Source organism: Budorcas taxicolor, chromosome 11 (assembly GCF_023091745.1).
Source record: "Budorcas taxicolor isolate Tak-1 chromosome 11, Takin1.1, whole genome shotgun sequence".
Taxonomy (NCBI): Eukaryota; Metazoa; Chordata; class Mammalia; order Artiodactyla; family Bovidae; genus Budorcas; species Budorcas taxicolor.
In genome coordinates this window covers 139,613,322-139,637,245 of record NC_068920.1, presented here as the reverse complement: position 1 = coordinate 139,637,245, position 23,924 = coordinate 139,613,322, and the positions used below count along the sequence as shown (strand labels likewise).

General features: G+C 41.7%; 2 protein-coding genes across 2 annotated transcripts; both read right to left on the bottom strand.

Moving 5' to 3' along the window:
* Window positions 1-171: 171 nt before the first annotated feature.
* On the bottom strand, window positions 172-5,063 carry RDH14 (retinol dehydrogenase 14). The gene is made up of 2 exons (XM_052648410.1): window positions 4,599-5,063; window positions 172-1,222 (listed from the first exon to the last, which is right to left on the bottom strand). The coding sequence occupies exons 1-2, from the start codon at window positions 4,989-4,991 to the stop codon at window positions 605-607; spliced, it is 1,011 nt and encodes a 336-aa protein (XP_052504370.1). The 5' UTR covers window positions 4,992-5,063; the 3' UTR covers window positions 172-604.
* Window positions 1,198-22,728, bottom strand: NT5C1B (5'-nucleotidase, cytosolic IB). Its single transcript, XM_052648409.1, has 11 exons — window positions 22,696-22,728; window positions 20,575-20,664; window positions 20,065-20,247; window positions 19,303-19,440; window positions 17,116-17,592; window positions 16,658-16,825; window positions 15,445-15,574; window positions 13,888-14,010; window positions 13,297-13,481; window positions 7,999-8,270; window positions 1,198-1,225 (listed from the first exon to the last, which is right to left on the bottom strand). Exons 1-11 carry the CDS (start codon window positions 22,726-22,728, stop codon window positions 1,198-1,200), a joined length of 1,827 nt encoding a protein of 608 aa, XP_052504369.1.
* Window positions 22,729-23,924: the final 1,196 nt, after the last annotated feature.

The following is a 23,924-nucleotide window of genomic DNA, read 5'->3' as shown; positions in this document are numbered from 1 at the left end:
TTCAAATTTTAGAAATAATACTTCAAATTTTAATATCTTAGAAATATTACTTCTTAAAGCAGTGTGAAAATGTGTGGGAAGAAAATACACTGGGCACACCTTTGGTAGAGGCTAGTGATATGATAAAGGACTAAATTCAGTGAAGCGTCTAAAGAAACACACGATTAAGAATCTGTATCAGTAAATTTATTCCAAGTAAGAATTGTGCTTTCACACCAGGCATATTATTTCGCCACAAAAGCCAGTATCATCATTAAGATATTTAGCACTAAATATACCATAAAACTCACAGGTATGTGAAAAACTTCTCAAGGTATCTATTTCAAGTCATTAAATTCTTTAATATTTGTAATCCATGCATAAACATATCACTGATACTTGTTGATATGCTTATTATATAGATTTAAAACATCTTTTGGGAAATTTTATGCTCTCCAAATAATAACCTCTTAGTAACTTAAAAATACCTCTATGAATCTCTTAGCAGTACTATTGTAAAACCAAAACTGTATTTTCAAGCAGCAAGGATCCAAGACACACCATTCCTGATTAAAGAGAGGGCTGACATCCGGTTTTCCAAATAGCTCTCATCCATTCCTTGTCCCTATTTTAATATGCCAACCATTACTTCACTGATATCCCAAAGTTTTCTTGCCACAGACTCATCCATAGCTTTGGGCAACAGTTCTTCCTCTTTACAGTCCCCAAAGTACTTGCCTGAAACACCTTCCACCTCAGGTGAAGAGGCCAAATACACTGCAGTCTGGGCCCCCTCTTCTGGAGTTTTGAAGAAAGCCCATGACACCAAATTGAAAAGTGGTCTGACTAACAGTGGGATGTGTATGTGCCTCCCGAGGTTAGTCCGCACTATGCCAGGGTGTAACACATTCACAGTGACGCTGGTGCCTTCCAAGCGGCGGGCGAGTTCTCTGGTAAAAAGAATGTTCGCCAGTTTGCTCCGACTGTAACAGAAGCTTTTATTATAGCTCTGTTCACTGTTCAAGTCTTCAAAGTTGATGTCTCCGTATTTGTAAAGTGTAGAGGAAACGACCACAATTCTGCTGGGAGCTGAACTTTTCAGGAGTCCCAGGAGAAGGTTGGTGAGTAGGAAGTGTCCCAGATGGTTCACGCCAAACTGCATCTCAAATCCATCTTCAGTCTTCATATAAGGGCAATGGAAGACTCCAGCGTTATTGATCAAAACATCCAGTCTAGGCTCTTCCTTCAAATGGCAAAAAGAGAAGGGCAGAATTAGGAAGACAGGCCTTAAACGTGCCTATAACGAAATTAAAAAAAAAAAATTCCCACTAACTACTAAAATTCTAAAAAATGCCTCTATGAATTTTTAACAACCGAGAGAAAAAAAAGACGATGACAACTTGAACGTGTACGAGGCGCCTGACTTGTGCTTTTCATGTTATCACCATCTACTCTTAACAACTCTATAAGCAAACTGAAGCACTAAAGTTAGGTGATCTATCCAGTATCACAGGGCTCCTCAGTGGCAAACAAAAATCTGAAGGTGAGATTGACACCAATGGCCCTATTCTTAATTGGTAAGCTAGACTGATTTTCTAATTGAGATTTTTAAACCAAAGCAAGACAACCAATGTGAGCTCGAAAGTGGACCTACAGCAGAAGACAGGTCAGCACTGTTCACTCCCAGGGGTAAGTCAGGATTGCTTTACTCTGGTTTTCTAAAAGTAAAAGGCACCCTGCAGATAGAGCAACTTCAAGTTGTTTCCTTGCAACTGGGCCAAGCAATAGAGAGCATCAGGGATACAAATTAAGACTGGAGAGAACATCATGAATAAATCAAAGAAACATTAAGACAAAAATTATATTTATACAAGTATACAAATATCAGAAACACCACCATGAATCAGATATACCAAGTCTCACAAAAACAGCAAAGGAGACTAACAGGAGGTAGGCCCCAAAAGCACCTTTGACCTCTATTACGATTTTAGAATTCACAGTTCTTTTTTCCTATATGAAAGGCTTTCAAGCTTCAAAGGGCCCCCAGCTTCGGAGATCTATATAGTTAAGAGTTCTTCAGTTTGATCATATCCTTCTGCATCCCTCCAGATTAAAGTCCTAAAATTTAGACTGTCCTAAAAGGGAAGTCTTTTAATTCTTTACTTAATGTAAGGTGGCTTTCCCTCATCCTTTCCTGGTTCCTCTGTCTCTTTTGATAGGCAGAGGAAAAAAAAAAGAAACATACAACGTGTTCCAGGTGTAAAGAAACAGTGATGACCCACAATTATATAAATCTGAGGTCAAATTTCAAATATTACTGGTCCTTTGCCAAACATAAGTGAAAAGAAAAATGTGTTAAATTTCACAACTGTTATCAGAGCCTACCTGTCAGAGGATTAACTATTTCTCATTCTGTCTGTCTCAGCACCTTTTGCTTTTCCAATAGTCGACTTCAAAAAGAAGGCAAAAGTTCACCCGTGGGGGAAAGAAAGGAGTGTTCTTTTCAGTAATCCTTTGGAAGAGTTTCCTGTATTAATCATTTCTGAGCCATCATTCTTTGCTGGGCTTGTGTATTTTAAGACTTTATCATTTACTGTTTTTTAAGTTCTAGAAGATAAATGAGATAAATACCAAGAATACCAACTTGTGGGAAATTTACACTTCCTTTTTTTGAATTCTGATTATAGTCACTGAACTACTGAACTTCAGAGCCAGAAAGGAACTTAATACATACTTAGCAGGAAGGACAACAACTTTGTTATCTGTTTATCTCCTTAACTTTTAATTGGTTCTGTCAAGTGCCTTTACTTTTCAAAGTAATAAAAAACCACAGTATCAAGGAATAAGTATATACTGCTGCCCCATCTACACCTTTAATGAATAGGAAGGTCCACTTTTGATCTTTCCAACATCTCTTATAAACTATTACTTCTTATTTTCTAAACCTGTTTTACTTGATAATGAAATACTAGTCCTAAAAACAAAATGAAACAAACCTCTTTAGATCTGTAACAGCTTCCCAACTGTGCATTAAGGAACCCTGAGTCACAAGGAACTCTCAGGATGATCTGGAGTGTTTTAAATTTCAAGGCAAACAAAACAATATATTGCTCAACATCTCAAAAACTACAGTCTCCAAGTGGCGCACAGCTTCAACATTTTATACTGAATATATTCAACATAATATATTCTATATTCCTTCTGATGATGTCCTATCTTTGCAAAGGGGAGTGTTTAGCAGTTGTTGTAAGAAATCCAAGTATGATGTTAAAAATCAGCAGAGAACAGAAATGAGGGTGGCAAAGTCCAATCTGATTCCAACAAGCTGGTACAGTGAACAGATGCACATTTCCCAATAGTATACTGATGGTTATGATAATCATGGTTATTAAAAAATGAAATATCTTTTATTTCAGCTATGTGTATTTTTTTTTTCCCAACAGCTATTGTTATAGAAATAATTAATAGGTTGTTTGGACCTAGTTACTTAATGAATAAACTAGGTATTTGTTTTGACCCAAAGGCATCATGAAAAAATTAGAACTGTATGGAGCTTCTGTTTTAGACCCAGGAGACTTCTTTCCATATGGGCTCCTTTATTTTTATGCCAGCTAATTCTAGACATCACTCTTCTTAAGACCTCTGGCAAGTCATCTCTGCAGGAAACCCTTCTATCACAAATTCAGCAGAGGACATCCATTTCAGTATATTATTTACTATCTAAGTAAATCCTCTACCTCACTGGCACACAGCAGAAGTACAGGGGTTAAAAGCAAGGGCTTTAGAGAGATCCTGGGCCAATTACTTAGCCTACCTATGCCTTAGTAGCCTTATGATGCAAAATGGGGATAGTAATGCCTTCACAGGGTTACAGTGAGGACCAGATGACAATAGCAGCCAAAGTCACTTTAATTTCATTAAAAATTAGAAGCATATATATATATATATATATATATATATATCTGAAATGCTTAGAACAGCCCCTGGCACACAGGCATTTTCAATAAATACTAGGTATGATATTTTTATTTCGGTCCCTATTTAGAGCACATGACCACTGGCATTCCAAGCTCCAGTCTATTTGAAAATTAGGCCAAAGTCCCCGCTAAGGATACTACTCAAGAATTCACTGGTGGCAGAGAGCAACTTCCTACTCCAGCAGGGAAAAATTAAAAAAAAAAAGACTTGCTTCAGGGTCTCTGGCGAGCAACCTCCCCTATCTGCTCTCAGGCTCTTTGAGAGATGGCTTAGTGCAGAAGAGTCACTTGGGACACAGGAAAAAACAGAGAACTGGCGTGTCTCCTCCTGGGCTGTCCTCACATGGCAAGAGGAAACGTTCAGAAATTCGCTTATTTTCCTCTTGGGTCCACTTTTTTTCCCCCAACATTTTTGGAAGACAGAAGACTGCCCTACCAACTTTTCCAGCTTTCAATTCCCCAGCCGCCTCCATCACTCGATCATTTCTACTCCTGGCCTCGGTCATTCCCAAGGTCACACCCCCTCGACTGTGGGCGGTCCTTTCCTCGTTCAACCCATGGCCCTCCAGGGCCCGCCCTGTCCGCCGAGACCCCCCACAATGGCCGCTCGCGGATCTCCAGCAGGTGCCCCGAGCCCCACACCTGGAGCATCTCCTGACAGAAGGAGCGCACGGAGCTCAGCGAGGAAAGGTCCAACTCCTTGACGACGAGCTCGCCGGCACCGCCAGAGGTGGGCCCCGAGTCGGGGCCTCCCGTAGGGCAGACCTCGCGGCGGAGCTGACCCGCCGCCTCCTCGGCGCGCTCGCGGTCCCGGCAGCCCATGATCACTCGAGCCCCCAGGCGCAGCAGCTCGGCCGCTGTGGCGCGGCCCAGGCCGCTGTTCGCCCCTGTGATCAGCACGGTCTTCCCGCGCATGAGGCCGGAGTCCCCGCCTTGGTGCAGCCGCTGGACGCTGGACCCCACAAACCGCCGGGCGGCTAGCCACAGGATCCCACCTAGTGCAGCCAGTAACGCTGCCGCGGTACCCACTGCCATAGCCGCCGGGGCCGAGGGCCCACCGGCCCTTGCACGGGACTTCCGGCGTCGCGGCTTGCCAGGTCCAAACCCGGCCACCTGTACGCAAAGGACACTGGGCACGCGGCTCGTCGTCTCCTGAAGGCGGCGTGGGGCATGCTGGGACTTGTAGTCTCCTTTCCGAGGACACCTGATTGGCTAAGAATGTCCGCGTTTGCGGTGCCTCGGTGGAATGGGCTCGCATCGCTAGAGGAGGGTGACCACAGGTCCTTAGATTTTCAGGCTCCTGAGATCACTGCCCACGGAAATCCCAGAATGGTGGTGGCCTTGCCTGTGGGAATGCCTAATGACTACTTTGAATTTACGAATCTCTTTATAGGCTGCTTTACAAATCCCACAATTCAGAGCTAGTTTACTGTGTTTTCCGTTTAGATCACCTGGGACTTGTTAACCCTCAGTTCAGTTTACCTTCATTCTCTGAAGGATGGTCCCTGTGGAACTGAAGTCTGAGGAAACGCTCCCCCCCACACACACACCCCCACCCCCATAGCTGATGCTAAGAACTTAAGCAGCATGAATCAGTTAGAATAGATCTGCCCGCAGGACACGTAAAAACAGAAATTTCAGGGTCCAGGCACTAGCGTTTCGAATTCATTAGAAGTCAAGATGGAACCTGAGACTTTGCATTTCTAACAGGTTCCCAGGTGATTCTGATGCGGCTGATCTGGGGACCACGATCTGGGAACGGAAGACTATTGTAGCACTGATCACTGTATAAAAAGTCATCCTCAGATGGTATAATGGGACACTGTGAGAGATACACTGTCGAAAGCTTGGACTTACTGTACATATAGACTTACAAACAGGCTCATCCACAAGTGTCTTCTTTCCTGTTTGCAAAGGATATTAAATGTAACAAGGAAGTGAAAGTGTTTTTTACATTGTAAAATCCTTCAGAAATGAGGGAGGTGGGGGTGGCTATTGCCATAGAGATACATCTTTAAGCTGCAAACTTCAAACTTTAGGCCAAGTTACTCTTAAGCTGGAATACATTTATCTACTCACCCTTCTAGTGTGTGCCAGGCCCAGTGCCCTGTGAGAGTCACAAGGAAATAGGGTACTATTTCTGCCCTCAGGGTGCCTACTGTCTGGTACAGAGACCTCCCTGCTTGCTTCCATTCTAAAATCTTCAGGACAAAAGAAGAGACACACAACTTTTATAATTTGAACTACACTCCACAGATGATTTTGATAATCCCTCCTCCATTTCCTTATATTTGGGAAGGATCTAAAATGCAACCCAAGGCATTATATTAATACAAAGAGCAAACGGGTAGGATGCCAGAAGGTAGTTTCTTATGAGTGCTGAGAATGGAGCTCAGAGATGGGACGAGCACCGGGAACAACAGTCTTGAAAGGGAAGCCTTTATTCCACCATACCTGTAACTTGAAGCTGCCTCTCCAACTCACTGAGACAGGAGCACATGTTTCCTCTCTCTCTTCCTTTCTCTCCTTCCACATCTTCCCATCCTTCAAAGCCCACCTTCATTTCCTGACAACTTCCAGCCCATATAGATCTCTGCTTCAACCTCATGTGTGATCCTCAGTTGGCACTGAAGACTTAACCCTCTGGTGTTGGGTATTTGAACTTGTACATTTGATTTCTTCTAAGGGATTGTTAAATAGGATGGGATGGGATAATATCTGAGTCTGTCTTGTGGCCTTATTATTGGGGAATGCATAGAAAAGAGTAGGTACTCAGAAAGCATAATGACTGATATTATTTTAGACTGGCTTACATCCAGTTAGGAAGCAGATCAAAAAGTCTGTGTCAGCAGCGGTCTGGTTTACTAGAACTAGGGATGGAATATGTGGGTGGGGTAGAGAAGAAATGGAGTAGAAGGAGCAAGAGAGGGTATGAGGAAGAGAAATAGCATATAGCTTTTGAAGTGAGATCTGAATTTGAATCTTAGTCCTACCATTTATTACCTGCACATCGCTGGTCAAACTATTTAATCCTTTTGAGTGTTAGGTTCTTCATTGATTAAAAAAAAAAAAGGGAAGGTAATAATGTCATGAAGTTTGCTTTGATGAAAAATAAAGTAACCATTGAAAATAACTAGCTCATTGTTTCTAACATTGTAGTAGATTACGATTACTAACCAATCAATGCTGCTGCTTCTTTTTTTTTTTTTTGTAAACGAAAATCACAATAGAATGACAACAATGAACCTAGGAAACTACACTTACTGTCACATTTTGAAGTGGTAGCCAAGACTTCTTTCCTCATACAAACATTGGACCTACCTGCCAGAACCAAAGCCAGAGACTTCAGATATGAAGCCGTGTAGTCCAGAGGCAATGAACCCACCGAATAAGCTTCAAAGAATTCTAGGATGCTCTGTCTGGAACTTATCTTGGATGAAAGTAACTTGTATGAATAACTAGCTTCTTTATTTCTGAATGAGCAATATCAAAATTGGTATACTCAGGCAGGTAGAGTGGTATTTTCATTTTTGCATTGATAGAAAGGCAGGGACCACAGACTAAAAAGCTCCAGTTTTCAAGAATGTACTTAACCCCTCTCTTTCCATTTGTGAAGACCCACTCTTCTGTAACAATGATGGGTAATGATTCATTCTAGCTACCAACACCCAAAAATGAGAAATGCTATGTAAAACTAAGTAGGCTTCTGACATAGCCCTTTTGCAAGTTCTAAACTTACTCTAGAGTCATCACTATGACTTATACACGGAGGTAGTTGCAATGTTATCAATAGCATTGACAGCTCGAACGGAAGTAGCTTAAAGGTAACTTGAGAGTTCAAAATGTTTTTAAAAACTCAAGAGAAAACCTTTCCAAATGAACAAAGTTGTGAGGTCTAGTCTACTGAAATACCTAATTACCCTCGGGATCCAAGGGTGTTTCCATAATACCAGATTCGATGCTTTATTTCTCCTCCCCAGCCCTGATTGTTCACTTTTGACTAATTCCATAAGGTACATGAGCTGTGGTGGTGCCATATTTCTGTGCCCCTTCAATGTGGAACATATGATCGTCAAAGAAGAGATGGGGCCTTATCTTTGCCAAAATGGGACCTTTGGGGGCTCCAGCAAGGAAAAGAGCTTCGTCTATCTCCAGACCCCAGCGGCGAAGGGTTTTCAACACGCGGGCGCCTGAACTGGCTGCACTCCTGGCTGTAACCAGGTAGGTCCGGATAGGGCAACATAACCGTTCGTCTTTGGCATAAAACTTCTTTTGCAGTCTGCCTAAATCTTCCATAAAGCCTTTCAAGGGACCCTGCAAAAGGAACATATATCACAGCTGTCATCCAGGGAGCAAAAGGAAGTGAATGCTAAAAAAGCAGATATTTATAAGAAACTTGTAATACTGCATGAAGCATGCAGTATAGACCAGTAATACAGTGCTGAAACTCCTTCGTTTATTGTGATTATATTTCCTTGTATGGAACCATCCTTGCATTCTTAGAATACAAAATAGGATGGCCATATAATTTATCATTTGAACACACATATTTTAAGAGTGAAAGAAGCTTCTGTAAAAAGTTGAACCAGGGCAACAGACATAAACCATCCATGGGAAAATGGGGTTACTCTAAAGTTTAGCTTAGAACTGAACCAAAAGCACTACTTTTAAAATTTATTTATTTTTGTAGAATTGTACATTTTAATATTTATATAAAGTGTACTTTTCTATCTTGTTCAATTTCTTCAGGGTTTGAATCCAATCTTGTCTATATTTACTGTACTTTATATATATCCTACTTCACACTTACTTTTATCTTCAACCTTTCTGAACACTTACTTTTAGCTGTACCTCTGGCACAGGACAGAGAATTGGATTTTGCTATGTGATACAATCATAAAGTCTTAATTTTAAAAAACAAAACTTGAGTTTATAGTATAGGTGAAATTAAACTGTATGACAGTATCACAAAACATGGGAGGGAGGAATTAAGCGTATACTATTGTAAGATTCTTCCATTATACATGATGTGGCATAATATTATTTGAAAGTAGACTGTTATTAATTAAGGTTGTATATTATATATCTGATGCTAACTACTATAAAATCTAACATAGGTAATAAATCATTAATCGTTATGCAACTTTAGGAATCCAAAAACATACAATATATACAACAAGTGCTAAGTCACTTCAGTCGTGTCTGACCCTTTGTGACCCCATGGACCATAGCCCTCCAGGCTACCCTGTCCGTGGGATTCTCCAGGCAAGAATACTGGCATGGGTTGCCATTTCCTCCTCCAGGGGATTGTCCCAACCCAGGGATTGAACCTGTGTCTCTTATATATCCTGCATTGGCAGGCAGATTCTTTACCACTGGTGTCACCTGGGAAGCCCCCATGTACGATAAGTTAAAAAGCAAAAATAATAAAAGGAAAAACAAATTAAAGTTACTAAAGATGAAACAAATCAAAAAAATAGGAAGATGGTAGATTTTAATCCGAGGCTTCCCTGGTGGCTCAGATGGTAAAGAATTTGCCTACAGTGCAGGAGACCCAGGTTTGACCCCTGAATCAGGAAGATCCTCTGAAGAAGGAAATGGCAACCCACTCCAGTATTCTCGCTTGGGAAATCTCATGAACAGACAGACGGGCAGGCTACAGTCCATGGGGTCTCAAAGAGTTGGACACCACTGAGTGACTTAACAACAGCAACAAATAAGTTTCTGCTAATTGAAGGACACTGAATAATATTTAAAGAATTAAAAACAAGCACAGACTGAGAGAAAATATGTGCAAAGAAATATATGATAAAGGACTTGTACCCAGAATATATAAAGAACTCTCAGATCTCAATAATAAAATGAAAAACAACCCAATTCACATGAGCAAGAGATCTGAACAGAAATTTTTGCCAAAGAATACATATAATGGCAAATAACCACTTAATAAAATGTTCAATATCATTTGTCATTCAGTTCAGTTCAGTTCAGTCACTCAGTCATGTCCGAGTCTTTGCGACCCCATGAATCACAGCATGCCAGGCCTTGCTGTCCATCACCAACCCCCAGAGTTCACTCAGACTCACGTCCATCGAGTCGGTGATGCCATCCAGCCATCTCATCCTCTGTTGCCCCCTTCTCCTCCTGCCCCCAATCCCTCCCAGCATCAGAGTCTTTTCCAATGAGTCAACTCTTCACATGAGGTGGCCAAAGTACTGGAGTTTCAGCTTTAGCATCATTCCTTCCAAAGAACACCCAGGGCTGATCTCCTTCAGAATGGACTGGTTGGATCTCCTTGCAGTCCAAGGGATTCTCAAGAGTCTTCTCGAACACCACAGTTCAAAAGCATCAACTCTTCAGTGCTCAGCTTTCTTCACAGTCCAACTCTCACATGTATACATGACCACAGGAAAAACCATAGCCTTGACTAGATGGACCTTTGTTGGCAAAGTAATGTCTCTGCTTTTCAACATGCTGTCTAGGTTGGTCATAACTTTTCTTCCAAGGAGTTAGTGTCTTTTAATTTCATGGCTGCAGTCACCATCAGCAGTGATTTTGGAGCCCCCCAAATATAAAGTCTGACACTGTTTCCCCATCTATTTCCCATGAAGTGATGGGACCAGATGCCATGGTCTTTGTTTTTTGAATGTTCAGCTTTAAGCCAACTTTTTCACTCTCCACTTTCTGATCAAGTGTAGTATCATTTGTCATTAGAATAATGCAAATTAAAATCACAATGAGGTACTATTATGTAACCACCAAACAGCTTAAAACAAATAGATGAAAAACAACTGACATCACCAAATACTGGCAAGGATGCAGAAAAAAAGATCTCTCATGGAAATGCAAAGTGGTATGACCACTTTGGAAAATAGTTTCCTTAAAGTTAAACATAGATTTATCCTGTGACCTAGAAATCTTACTCCAAGGCATTTACCTATGAGAAATGAGATTTTATGTTACACAGAATCCTGTGTGAAAATGCTTAAAGTAGCTTTATTTATAAATGTCCCAAAGTGGAAATGACCTAAATATTCTCCAGTAGGTAAACTGCTAAAAACATATGGTCCATCCATAGAACAGGCTGCCTCTGCTGCTGCTAAGTCACTTTAGTCGTGTCTGACTCTGTGAGACCCCATAAACAGCAGCCCACTGGGCTCCCCAGTCCCTGGGATTCTCCAGGCAAGAAAACTGGAGTGGGTTGCCATTTCCTTCCCCAATGCAGGAAAGTGAAAAGTGAAAGCAAAGTCGCACAGTCATGTCCGATTCTTAGTGACACCATGAACTACAGCCTACCAGGCTTCTCCGTCCCTGGGATTTTCCAGGCAAGAGTACTGGAGTGGGTTGCCATTGCTTTCTCCGTAGAACAGGCTAGTACTCAGCCCAAAAAGGAATGCGCTACTGATACATGAATGACATAAATGAATCTTAAATGCACGATTTGAAGTAAAATAAGTCAAATTCAAAAGACTGCATCCTTTGGGGGCTCCATTTGTATGATACCTGAAGAGGCAAAACATTAGGGACAGAAATCAGATTAGTGGTTGACAGATCCTAAAGAGAGGGAGTACAATGACTTACAAAGAAACACAAGTGAATTTTGTTAGTATTTTGAGTTTGATCATGGTTTTGTGTCTGTACACGTATGTTTGCCAAAACTCTCAGAGCCATGCACTAAAAATGATGAATTATACTATATATGAAGTACACCTCAACAACTCTGATTAAAACACACATAGACACATACACACCCATGTGCGCATGCACACACATACACGGAGATCACAATTCTAGAATGGCGAAATGAGACATATCAAATCGGGAGACAATGAGAGTGGATAAATTAATCCTGTCCAGCTGTCCCATTTGCTGGTGACTCTCAGATCTCCATTTGAGACAATTGGATGTTGTTATGACCAAACCACAAGCCCCATGGCCAACATCATTGAAAGTCATGGCTAGGAATCATACCTCAAAACTTCTTTCCCATCAGTGGAAACATCTGGCAAAGTCTGGTCTTCACAGAAGAGCTACCCTTTCTTTATGAAAAGTAGCATATTTTTCCACCATCAGAAGGACCATATTATGGAAACAAGTATGCTTAATAAAATTAATTGGGTATTTCTCCAATAACTAGTGTTGAGCTTCACAATTGTTTAATGGGAAAAATGATTTAAAATATGGAAAAAAGGAACTGATAAGTACAGAATCTAAAAGAAAGTTTGATTATTTCCCTGAGATGAGAAAAATGGTGTTTTAAGATTATCTTGAAATAATTATTTTCAGAATTTTTAAATGCTATCTTTTAGAGATCTTGTACATTTTAATAATATTTAAAGGCTAATATACAATTGGCTCTAAATTTCAGCAAAGCAGGCATATCAATTATAACAAAGGGTATTCCTCTTATTAGTAAACTTTGTTAACACTGAACAACTTCTTGACATGAGCTCAAGACTTCTAAACAAGCTATTTAGGAAGAGACTATGAAGTTAAACACACACATGAACACATAGAATTTAAATAGCACTTGAGCTGTAATGTGCGGTAAATTAGTAAAACATTCAGCTTTCAACTAGTCTCTTGATAGTTTTATAAATGTAAGAAAACTAACAATATTTAAGTATATCTTAAGTTCAAGAAGAGCTGAGAAAAAAATGCCAATAAAAAAAAGGTCTTGGTAAGATTCACAGCTTAAACCTGAATGATCTATTGTTTCCTATTCAGTTTGGAGAAAATTCTGATATTCAGATCTCCTTTGGTTCCAAAGTTGTAGGTTTTGTTTATTTTGGACCACAACTTTAACACTTCAATTCATGGATTGATTTCCGCAAATCTAACATTTTAATTTCAGTTTGATTCATTGTTCATAGTTTGCACTTGTTTGAGGCTCATTATTTGACTGGATTCAAACTCTCAGTTTTGCAGATTTTTCCCAATCATGTTATGCCTTCATGGAGTTTGAGGTCATGGATGAGAGGTTCAACAAGTTTACCGACTGGCTGGAAATGATCTTACTCTTTTGAGAACTTATTATGTAGAATTGGCTAATTGGTAAGCTGTATTACCTCTCTTTACTTATAATTTGGAGGAGATGAACTCTTTATCATGAGAAGAGGATAGAAATATTTCCAAAAGGATAAAAGAACACTAAAATCAAAAAAAAGTTGGCAGCAGATACTTTAAAATGAGGAGTTCATGAAGGAAAGAGAGAAGGCTACAAAGGATAAGAAGTGAAAAGTGCCTAAAAAAATTTATAAATCATCACAGTGAATAAATAATTATATCTATATGTTGGAAAATAAGTAGATCAGAATTAAGTAGCTTTCACTGAACCTACCTGACCAAGAGGCTTATTGTCTGCTACAGCTTCGTGTTGGAAGCATTTGTCTGGCCCATGATCCTTGGTACCATGTTCAGGCTCCTCACAAAAGAGGACGGCGTCCCCATCAAAGACCACACGGAGCTGTGTGTCACAGTAAGCCACGTCCTTGGCGCTGTCATACATTGTTGCAGAGGCGATCCCTGGCAGACCATTGAAATGAATAAATAGTCTTCTTAGGACCATGAGTTTTGGTATCTACTATTTAAAACAAAACAAAGAACAGTCCTCCCAGACCTTGAATTTCCTCTCTGGCTATAACCTGACAACTCAACTCCTCTTCACAACCACACATCTCAAACGAGCTGTCTTTGAGCTGCCTCTGTTGCTATAAGGGATGGGAGAGTGTAAAATCGGTATAGGACGATCACTGAAGATGTCCACCTCAAGGAAGGTCAAAGCTCTAAAAGACAAACTTAAGGGCTGCCACTTGTGGAAACATCTTAGCAGAAAATCCAATGACAATGATGTAAACAACCTAATCATTGAAGCCCAGTGAAACACTAGTGAGACTTCTTTATTAATGAGAAAGAAAAAAACAAGGAATACCTTCTTGTATTGCTTCTAGTACTTTTTCAGAATCCGCAGAAACATACAAGTTGGTAAGATATGCCTTCAAATAGCCAATGGGGCTTTTTCCTCCAGTCAGACAGAAGCGGTCAATTAGTAATCCTATTATCAGGCAAGAAAGACTTTGTTATGGCAGAGACTAAAGACGGCATGCTTACTGGAAATGCAAATGAAAGCTGCCTTCAGAATAACTGAGTGCCTAAAGAAATTTTAGAATTACCTTCAGAGTACCAATATTGAAAAATGTCTCAGCTATTTTATATAACAGTAGGTGTGTCTGGCGCATGATTATTTATGAAGTATATCCAGATAGGCCATGCCAGTTTACTGTCAAAACAGCTGTTATGGCAGGCATTATTATCCTCATTATAGAAAAGGAGACTGAGACATAAATACTTGTTTAAGCCCACTAGAGAACATTGACTCTTGTCTAGGCTAGAACAGTGCACCTTTACTTCAGCTATAGCATCCTCACTTGATGAGAGGGCCAATTGAGATGTGGCTCTATTTTTAAATACCATTTCTGTATTTTCTTAGTAACCATACAGTGCAATAGCCAGTAGTGATAGGATTTAAACTATTTCCCTAAAACTGAAGAACAAAAGGTCTGAAATTATCTCTCTTGACTTGAAATTTTAAATGAGGTCATTATCAGACTAAAAATTAATAGACCTTTAAATGCCTTCTGAATCAACAACAGTTTTTAAAAAAACACTAGATGCTGGTGAGAAGTCTGTAAAATAGGCACTTACATACACTATGGATGAAAGCATGAATTGGTACAGACTGTCTAGAAAGTAATTTTATATTTAGTGATAAAAGTATTTTTAAATTAAACTTATTTATTTTTAATTGAAGGATAACCGCTTTACCAAATTTAAATCTTATTTTCGCTTGGACATATCCGTAAGACTGGATATGTCACTTAGCAAATAGGCTAAAGGTCTCCACATAAGTCAGATAAATTCATAAGAGGAAAAATGGGGACCTCCCTTGAAACTCTCTAACACACTGATGGAGATGTCACGAAGAGAATAGTGTCAAACAAATTTTCCCCGTAAAGGAATAAAGACAGTTTTGCTGGCATAGGTATGAATTTGATGTATGGGGCAAGCAGCTGGGGAGAGTCAGATGTTAAGCGTGGAAAGGAAAGGTAAAAACCTTAAAACCTTTAACATGCATCTGTGGTGAGCAAGAAGTCTGATCACACAGAGAAAGCCCTAGGTTGACGGCTCCTTGAAGTCAAGTTCAGAAGTGAAAAACATAAAACAGAGAAATATATTGCAGGACCTGGGATTAAGACTTTGAAATTCACACTTGACAAGTTAAGTCCAGAGCTTTGGGCCCGACTCTGGGCTGAAGTTAAAAATGAACATGGCCTCTCTTGTTCTGACATAGGCAAATAAACATTCTCACGCAGAAGGGGGTGTCAGTATCAAAGAGGCTGCATTAGTTAGGCCATGGCGAGCAAAATAACATGGCTTCTCTCTTCCAGAGCAGCAAGCTGTTCCTCCACACGGTATTTATTTTACTTACCGTAGTGATTGACGCTGTTTATAAGCCGCACTCCCACTTGGGCATGGTTATTAGTCATCAGTACAATATCAAATAAGTCCTGTTCGTCAGGATACAGCTCACGGAGTCTACAGTTGACATGCTGCAGTGCCTGCAGGTTACAAACATGAACGTAAGTGAGGAGGGCCAGGCAAGGTGGGCATCGGGGGTCTGGAGGGAACGGGTGCCTTAGGTGTCCAATTCAAGCTCCAAAGGCTCTTCTCTGAGAGACTGTGGTTCCTTTAAGGCAGGGTTATGCCATTCATTTCAGTATTTTCAGCCTCTCCTACAAAGGACCTCAGCGAATGTTTATTGAAAGATGGGTGATGTTTTGGTTTGCTAGAATTATTTCTGTGAGGTAGACATAGGATCAGGCTAACCCTTTTAGGGTTTGTCTATTTTTGTTTTTGATTCATAAAACCTGCCTTTTTTGGTCATCTGATGATTATTTTTTATTGTGAAACATACAGGCTGCTTCAAGAGTTCTCATGCTATCCTTGCACAGGGGCCATGTTAATGGTCATTCCAATGTTAGCACAAGTGCCTTCAAAGTGAGCATTTTGTCTGTTTTTTAAATGTGAGTCTTTAGAATAGGATTGTGGTTTCCTGCAGTGATTCCACTATGCTCTATAACTACTTTCTACTTACAACTAGTGGAGGTGTCATTTGTTTCTGCCTGGTTATGATGTTATTGTATCATATTTGTATAAGCTGTATAGGGGATCAGAGCTAGAAGTGCTATACATTTCAGTGTAAATTCCAAGATTACTTTCTCTATTAAAACCATGCCCCTATGTGCCAAGAGCATCTTGACTTTTTTAACGTGCTGTGTTTGGGCAGGAGAAGCTAATGTGAATTTCAGCTTATTTGAATGGGGTGTTTCATTTCGACTACCTGGAATTGTAAACTCATTATTGCTTCTGGTTATTGCTCCTTCTGTGGAGGGAATGATCCTTTCTGTTACAAATCTCAGGATTTGGACTCACAGTTCCAAATCCCGGGCTGCAGTCCCTCCCTCAACAGTGCTGAAGTTTCTTTGAAAATAAAAAGTGCCCTAGGGTCAACTTGAAAATGGCAAGAATGACAAGGGTGGACTAGGAATGATAGGGAAAACTGGATGAGATCCTGAGGGTTGGCATGGGTCCTTGCCTGCCCTCTAGAGTCCTGGAGGGCCAGAGACAGCTTTGCTGAGTACCTTGACAAAGCGGAAGGCCGGCCCTGGGGTCAGGACGACATTCTCGTGGGTAAGCTGATACTCCATGTATTTCTCCAGACCCTCCTCATCGTGGATTTTCCTGCTGTCCATCATGTTGAAGAGTGCCCCGGATGACACAGCAACGGTGATGGCATGCTTCGGTTTGGGCTGCAGAGAGGGGCACCAACAGGAGGACAGTCACACAGATACAAAGGGGTCAGGAATAGGGCTCATGCTAGGGTAGGGTGGGAAGCAAATAGGTGGTCCTGGCTTGGAGGACTGGGATGCTTGAGACAGCCAAGAATGGGACCCTGGAGTCTACAGTGCAGAGGGGGAGGTTTAGGGAGGAGAAGCAATGGCCTTCGTGAGCTTCCGTGCACCACGGAGAGGAGCCAGGCCTCAGGGCTGGGCTGTGTGGGGGTAAACCCGGGTGCCCAGGGGAGGTGGGCCCTGCTCACCGGCCTGGGGCGCGAGCAGTTGGGTGTCTGCTCGTACAGTGTTCTCACAGACGCCCAGTAGGCCTCGTCCTCGTCCTCCTCTTCCTCTCGTTTTCTGGCCAGGTCGGACACACAGTCGTGGTCCATCTGAGAGGGGTAGAGCATCCTTCGCTGAGTATAGGATTTCCATTCGGAGGGAGGCGTGCGCGAGTATTCCCGCTGGTGCGTGTCCCTGGAGTCGCGCGAGTCCCGGGACTCTCTCTTATCCCGGCTCTCGCGCATCTCCCGCCCAGTGCTGTGAGACCAGGTGTCAGGATTCTCAGTCTTGGTGGTGCGCCGGGACGTGGTCTGCAGCTGGGCCTCCGGGGACATGGAAGACCGTGAGTCGAGCGGCATGTTTTGCGTGGGTGGCGAGGGCTGTGCCGACAGCTGCTTCTGCGACTCTCGATGGCTAGGGGAGGTGGATGAAGTCCGGGAGGTCGTGGAGCTACTGGGGAGCTGCAACAAGAAAGTGGGCCTCTGGGTTCCATGTTTGCTTAGGGTCCCTGTACTCCTCTCTGTCCAGCTGGCGTCAAGGAGCTGCACCTTCTTTCTGTTCCATTCCTAGCTCTTACATGGACCCTGGTTCATCTCGGCGCCTTTTAAATAGGGCTTAGGAGAAAGAAATGGCAACCCACTCCAGCGTTCTTGCCTGGAGAATCCCAGGGATGGGGGAGATTGGTGGGTTGTCGTCTAGGGGGTCGCACAGAGTCGGACACTACTGAAGCGACTTAGCAGCAGCAGCAGCAGCAGCAGTAGTAGTAATTTAGTTGCCAAGTCATGTCCGATTCTTGCGACCCTATGGACTGTAGCCTGCCAGGCTCCTCTAGGGATTCTCCAGGCAAGAATACTGGAGTGGGCTGCCATTTCCTTCTCCAGGGGATCTTCCTGACCCAGGAATCAAACCTGGGTCTTCTGCATTGCAGGCAGATTCTTTACCAACTGAGCTATGAGGGAAGCCCTTAAATAGGGCTTAAGGGGCTCCAAATATTAGACATTTCTGTTATGTGAACACAAAGACAGCTCTCATTTTCCCCAGCTGCCCGGTCAGCACCTCTCACTTTCTTTGTTCATTTCCTTTTGTGATAGACAGGGTGGAGGTCCTTTACCTTGCTCCTACATAGTTGGCACACACTTTGCAATGTTCTGTCACTTTGTTGACATACACCTGCTTAGTCAGAGACCTCCAGGTAGGACAGAGGGCTTGAGTAAGGGACCTTGCGTGGCCCTGTCTCCACCTGCCACCTCCAGTTAACTCAGCGAGTGGCTGGACTGGAAGTCCCTACCACTGAAGGCACTATAAAGCATCTCAGGGCATGTGTCTCCACCTTTGCCCTCTGTGGTTAAAGCAGTGAATGCTGGGAAGGTCGGCAGGCTAGAGAATCAAGTGACTCCCCTTCAGAGTTTCTTGTGCCAGGGAAGTTCAACTGGAGAGAATCATCTTCCTAAACTGGAAGCAATCTTTCTAGAGAAAGGACTCTTACACTAAGGTGTACGAGAGATTATTAAGCATCCATATATCATTCCAGCGTTTGTGACTGTTTCACAAGTTTCCAAAGGCATGAGTGAGTGAAGTCACCCAGTCGTGTCCGACTGTTTGTGATCCCACAGACAGTAGCCTACCAGGCTCCTCCGTCAATGGGGTTTTCTTGGTTAAATTATTGAGCCAGTCCTCACAGAGACAGACAGATTGTTTCTCCCAGTGCCTGGGACCGGGTCACCCTCTGCATTCAAAAACTTAATCTCATGACAGACTTTTTCTTTTGTGTGACTAGGCCTAGTTAAGGGCTCACAGCGTCACACAACCTAGTATTCTTCAACAATTTATCTCCTTTGTTGACCTTTTCACCCCCTCTTCTGAGTCTTGAGTACTCAATTAGTTTTTAAATGTGTGAAGTAAGGAAGGAGAAACCATGGAGTTTAATCATTCAGGGAGCCGTTTAGAGACTTTGAGACTAGGTTTTGATCTAGTTCTGTGGGCATTACTAGTGAGAAATCTTCAGTTTCCTTACGCTGGGGATTAGTGGGGGTGGGAGTTTGTGACACTAATTAGCTGAAAGATAGAAGATACACAGAACAGGGCCTGGCACATAGGAAGTATCAATGCACATTATTGTTATTATTACTATTATTCTGCAATGTGCTCTTCCCTTTCATGCCCATCTCTACCTTAAGACTGGTGTTCTTGCTTCTGGACTCCTCTGCTGATGGAGGTCTGGTGGATGGGCTCCGTGAAGTTCGAGACCACTGATTTCGCACTACGTACCCTCGAGAGTCTGACTTCGGCAAAGTTAATTCTTGTGATCCCTTTTGAGGAGAGAAGAGACCCAGAAGTGTAATACCCCACCTCCCCACCCCCTGTCTTTCCACACATGTGCTGATGAAATAGCCATGTCAAGCTAAATATGGCAGTGCTCAGTGAGAAGGTCTCTGCCCTCTATAACCTGTAATTCAGCCTTATCCCTTGTGTATTTTTCTAGCTCTGATTGAATCCTAACTTCTGTGAGGATCCATGAAGTGGGAATCTACCTGGAAGGGCATCCAAAACCAAGAAGCAAATCTGATACCTCATGTTTTTTCACCTGTGACTCTAAGAGTCTTATCCGAAGCTTAGTAGAGTTGAGCATTCTTCCTTCCTTTTCCCCACTTCTTTCCTTAAGGATAAGCCTCTTATTTAGCAGATGCTGAAAAGACATCTCCAGCATTTTTGACCAGACTGCAAAGATGAAAGCAGCTGATACCTGGTCAAGGCTGCAGCAGGGCTCCAGGCAGCTGCAGGGGAAGGAATAGCGCCCTCTAACACTCCCTTTGGGAGGAACAGGATGGAGGAGACCATGGAGAGTCAAGTGGACATTGCTATTCCCGTATCCTTCCCCTCACCCAGGTTGCCTGTGGCTCCCCTCCAAAATCAATAGTTTGATCTCTGCTCACCCTGATCATCGTGATCTGCCGGCCCTGCTCCCACAACAGGCACATGTGAATATAAATACGTATTGTGCGGCAGGGGCTAAGAAGTACTTTTCCCTCAGCTGCACAAAGGCAGCGTCTACACGATGGGTGACCCCGCATGGAGCAACATCTCAGCAAGTGATTCGGTATGACTGCACGCCTCATCTGAAAGATGGTGCAGAAAATGGTCAATGTGATGGCCAGACTCCCCTGCCCTCCCTGATTTGAACGTAGACCAGTCTCTTCCCTTAGGCTGAGCAGAGGTTTCTATACCACTTGTTCTGCATGAACACTGGGATGTGGGCTAGATTGGGAGGCAGGGACCAGCTAGTTTCTCTTAGGTTTTTCTTGACCTCTCCACAAGGGCATTAAGTATCCCTTAATGCGCATCTTGATAGCTCAGTCTTTTCTCCCCAAACTCAACTGCCCCCTAATATTTTTTGTTCTGTCTACTCTTTAATTCTCTCACCATCTCTAAAGAGGTCAGCTCACCTGAGTGGTCAGACGAACTGATTTCTCAGAATCCTTTCTAGATTTGTCTCCTTCTAGGCTGTCTTTTGAGTACCTCGATCCAGTCTCATTCTTAATATGGAAACAAAGAATGTTTATTAATTTTTTACCTCAGGGACATTAGAAACCTTGGGTATGGGGAATGAAAGGATAAATAATAATTAGAATTTGTCTCTTTGCCATTATCAAAAAATATAAATTTTAGATATTTTTTCCCCTGTTCTAACAAGCATGAGTAAAAAGAATACATATCAGAGAACTATACGAACAAATTTTTAATATAGAAATTTGTTGATGTATAGATTTGAGGTGGTGGTAGTTTAGGTGCTAAGTTGTGTCTGACTCTTGTGACCCCATGGACTGTAGCCCACCAGGCTTCTCTGTCCATGGGATTTCCCAGGCAAGAAATACTGGAGTGAGTTGCCATTTCCTTCTCCAGGGCATCTTCCTGACCCAGAGGTTGAACCTGGGGCTCCTGCTTTACAGGTGTTCTCCTGCATTTCAGATGGATTCTTTACCGACTGAGCCCCCAAGAAAGCCCAATAGATTTTGAGACATGAAGTGTTTATCATTTGAGAAATGATAGTGGGGGAAATGCTTTGGGTGAATTTCCCAGAGGTCAGTACCACTTGGAATTAAATGTGGAGTTGCTCACACAGAACAGTTTTTTCCCCATTACTCAGAAGTTTGCTGCTTATGGAACTTTTTCATTTGCCGTGTAGAATTGAAACTTCTCTTTTTTTTCCCCCATAAACCAATTTTCTGTAGATCTGAGCCTCATCAATAATATATTTTTAAAATCAAAGACCTTAATCCTGTAGAAATCAATCAACAGGCATGTATTCTATCCATATCATCTAACTATTCATAGCATCAAGAGTGAAAAGAGGTTTCTTATGAATAAACTAATAGGGAAGGCCATGCAGGGAAACACAAGAAGATAACTCATTTCATGGACACCTATTCAATTTTTTTTTCATTTTCAGTGGAAGAAAATACTATTTTACTAGACCAGTATTTCTATTGCTTCCTGCCAATTCAGTAACTATAATGCAGTCAAGATTAATATTATTTATCTGTTTAAGGAGCTCAACTTCCAGCATAAATTGAGGTGTTCAAGGGCAGTCTGTTAGTCTCTTTATGCTCTGCGTCTTGCACTCATGAAAATTTCAGGTTGAGTGATTGAGTCTGTGTCTGAAGAGAATGGCATAGCTGTGCAGTCCTAGAACTAATCCTAAAATCTTTTTGTCACTGTGCCCCCAAACACACACACCCCACCACCACCACCACCACCATAAAATCCTGCCACTTCTAACTCCAAAAGATATTTTAATCCAGTCCCTCTTCTCCATTTCTTTTACCATTGCCTTGTTCTAGGCCTTTAGATCATTATGGACATGTAATCTTAAAATACAGCTCTTAACCAGATTTCATGGCCTCAAATCCTCTCAACTTCTAGGTCTCTCTACTCGATTTATTCATGATATTTACAAAATATAAATCTACTGATGCTTTATTTTCAAATGCACTCTTCATTCGTTTAGAGAGACAAGAGACTCATGCTGTATCCTGTCTACCTCTAACTTGTATACCCTCCACTCTACATTTTATCTCTATTTTATTTATGCCAAATGACTTGTATTTCTCTGTATACCACCCTTATTTTCTTAAAACCGCCTTTTCCCCTCAGTGTTCTTCAAAGCTAAGCTCAGCATGACCTGGGAGAAGTTCCCAGTGTTAAACATTCCTCCCTGTTGCCTGTGTCTTTTGTACATACTTAACTGAGCACCAAATTGTACTTTGTTTATGTATGCTCTTTCCTACTAGGCTGCGCATTCTTCAAAGATAGCAACTGTGTTTCACCTCTTACCACTAGCATATGAGCATCTGCTCAATGAATGCTGATTATTGGATGGACTTATACCACATGCTTTCATCTCCTTTTCCTCCACTCTCCATGTTCTTTACTTCTCCTTTTGTCTCTATGTGTGGTCATCCTCTGAAATTTGATTGCTGCAAAGCATTGCCCCAGAGCAAATGATGGGCTGACATCTATGTTTCCTCAGTTCTTTGGCAAGATTCTAGGATATTCAATTCACTGACCTTCTTTTTCTGTTTCAGAGATGTTTGACTCATTTCTCTAACTACTGATATTCTTTTGTTGTTATGTAGGTTTTCTTCTCCCCAGCTCCATTTCCTGTTGTTTCTGTTGCTCAGTTTAGGTTTGCATTTAGAATGTCAAATTTATGACATCACATGTGATTCCATAGTAACCAGCTGACTCTGTGAATATGTGACGTTTTTAAAAAAAGAAATAGTATTTATTTGAGTGCATCCATTCATAACCATTGTCTGGGTTTTTATGAATCAACGCCTAACCAATGTTCAAATGTTTAATATGTAGCATCATCAGCGTTACTGTTTCCTTCTTTTCAAGCCTAATATTTCTAAGTTACTCATCTTATCAATCCCATTTATGGCTGTACATTTTCTGGTACTTCCAAAATGAATGGCAGACTCATTTGTGGGCCTGATCATTTCTTATTATTTATCCTGACAGACTTTGGAGAACTTTCTGAAAATCTGGAGGCTATTTTTAATAGCTGAGACCTGTTCTGCGCTTGAGTATAGCTTCAGTGTTTGGTGTATCTTTCACAATGGCAAGGCCATGTCCATTCATTAAGTTAAAGTACTTAATGTGGATAGACATAGTGTGGCAGAATGACATTTGCACTGTTTTGCCTGGTGTTTGCCCCATCCCGAAACATCTAAACATACATCTGTCCCTCTTGTGTACACAAAGAGAAAAAAACGTAAAATCCAGTCCCTGACTCTGGTGTATAAGGTCCAATAATGTTCTTCACTTATGGTTCTGGTTTTAGGTCAGAGACATGTGCCATGCCAATCTGATATTGACAAGCCATCATGGACTGAGACAGGAGAAGTTTTGACAGCTTTAATCAAAGTTCTCCAGAGGTCTTCTAGATAGTTGGTTATGTACACTCCAGGTTAGACTGCCTGGTTTTGCATCCTTAAATTCCGTCCCCTTCCATCCTCCATATCTCACTGTGATTTCTGACAAGTTGTTTAATTGTTCCAAATCTCAATATCCTCATTTAGAAAATGAAGATAATGATGGTATCAGCACCAAATGGCAGTTGTGATAGTTGAAATATTATAAAGTTTTGAAGACAGTGGCATTTATGAGTTAGCAGTGGACACTGTCCATGTCACAAAACGGATAGCTTGGGGCATTTGGGCCTCATATTAGTCAACATAGCTGCACCTTTCCTGAGACAACAGAATGGCTTATGGAAGGAAAGAAAACTTAG

Excerpts from the sequence above, each read along its gene's own strand:
- RDH14 (XM_052648410.1), bottom strand. The coding sequence starts at position 4,991 with ATGGCAGTGGGTACCGCGGCAGCGTTACTGGCTGCACTAGGTGGGATC. Across the intron at positions 1,223-4,598 it reads TCTGTCAGGAGATGCTCCAG|GAAGAGCCTAGACTGGATGT; the intron begins GTGTGGGGCTCG and ends TGCCATTTGAAG.
- NT5C1B (XM_052648409.1), bottom strand. The coding sequence starts at position 22,728 with ATGAGTCAAACATCTCTGAAACAGAAAAAGAAG. Across the intron at positions 17,593-19,302 it reads GCAAGAACACCAGTCTTAAG|CTCCCCAGTAGCTCCACGAC; the intron begins GTAGAGATGGGC and ends TTCTTGTTGCAG. Across the intron at positions 16,826-17,115 it reads ACTGCTCGCGCCCCAGGCCG|CCCAAACCGAAGCATGCCAT; the intron begins GTGAGCAGGGCC and ends CCCTCTCTGCAG.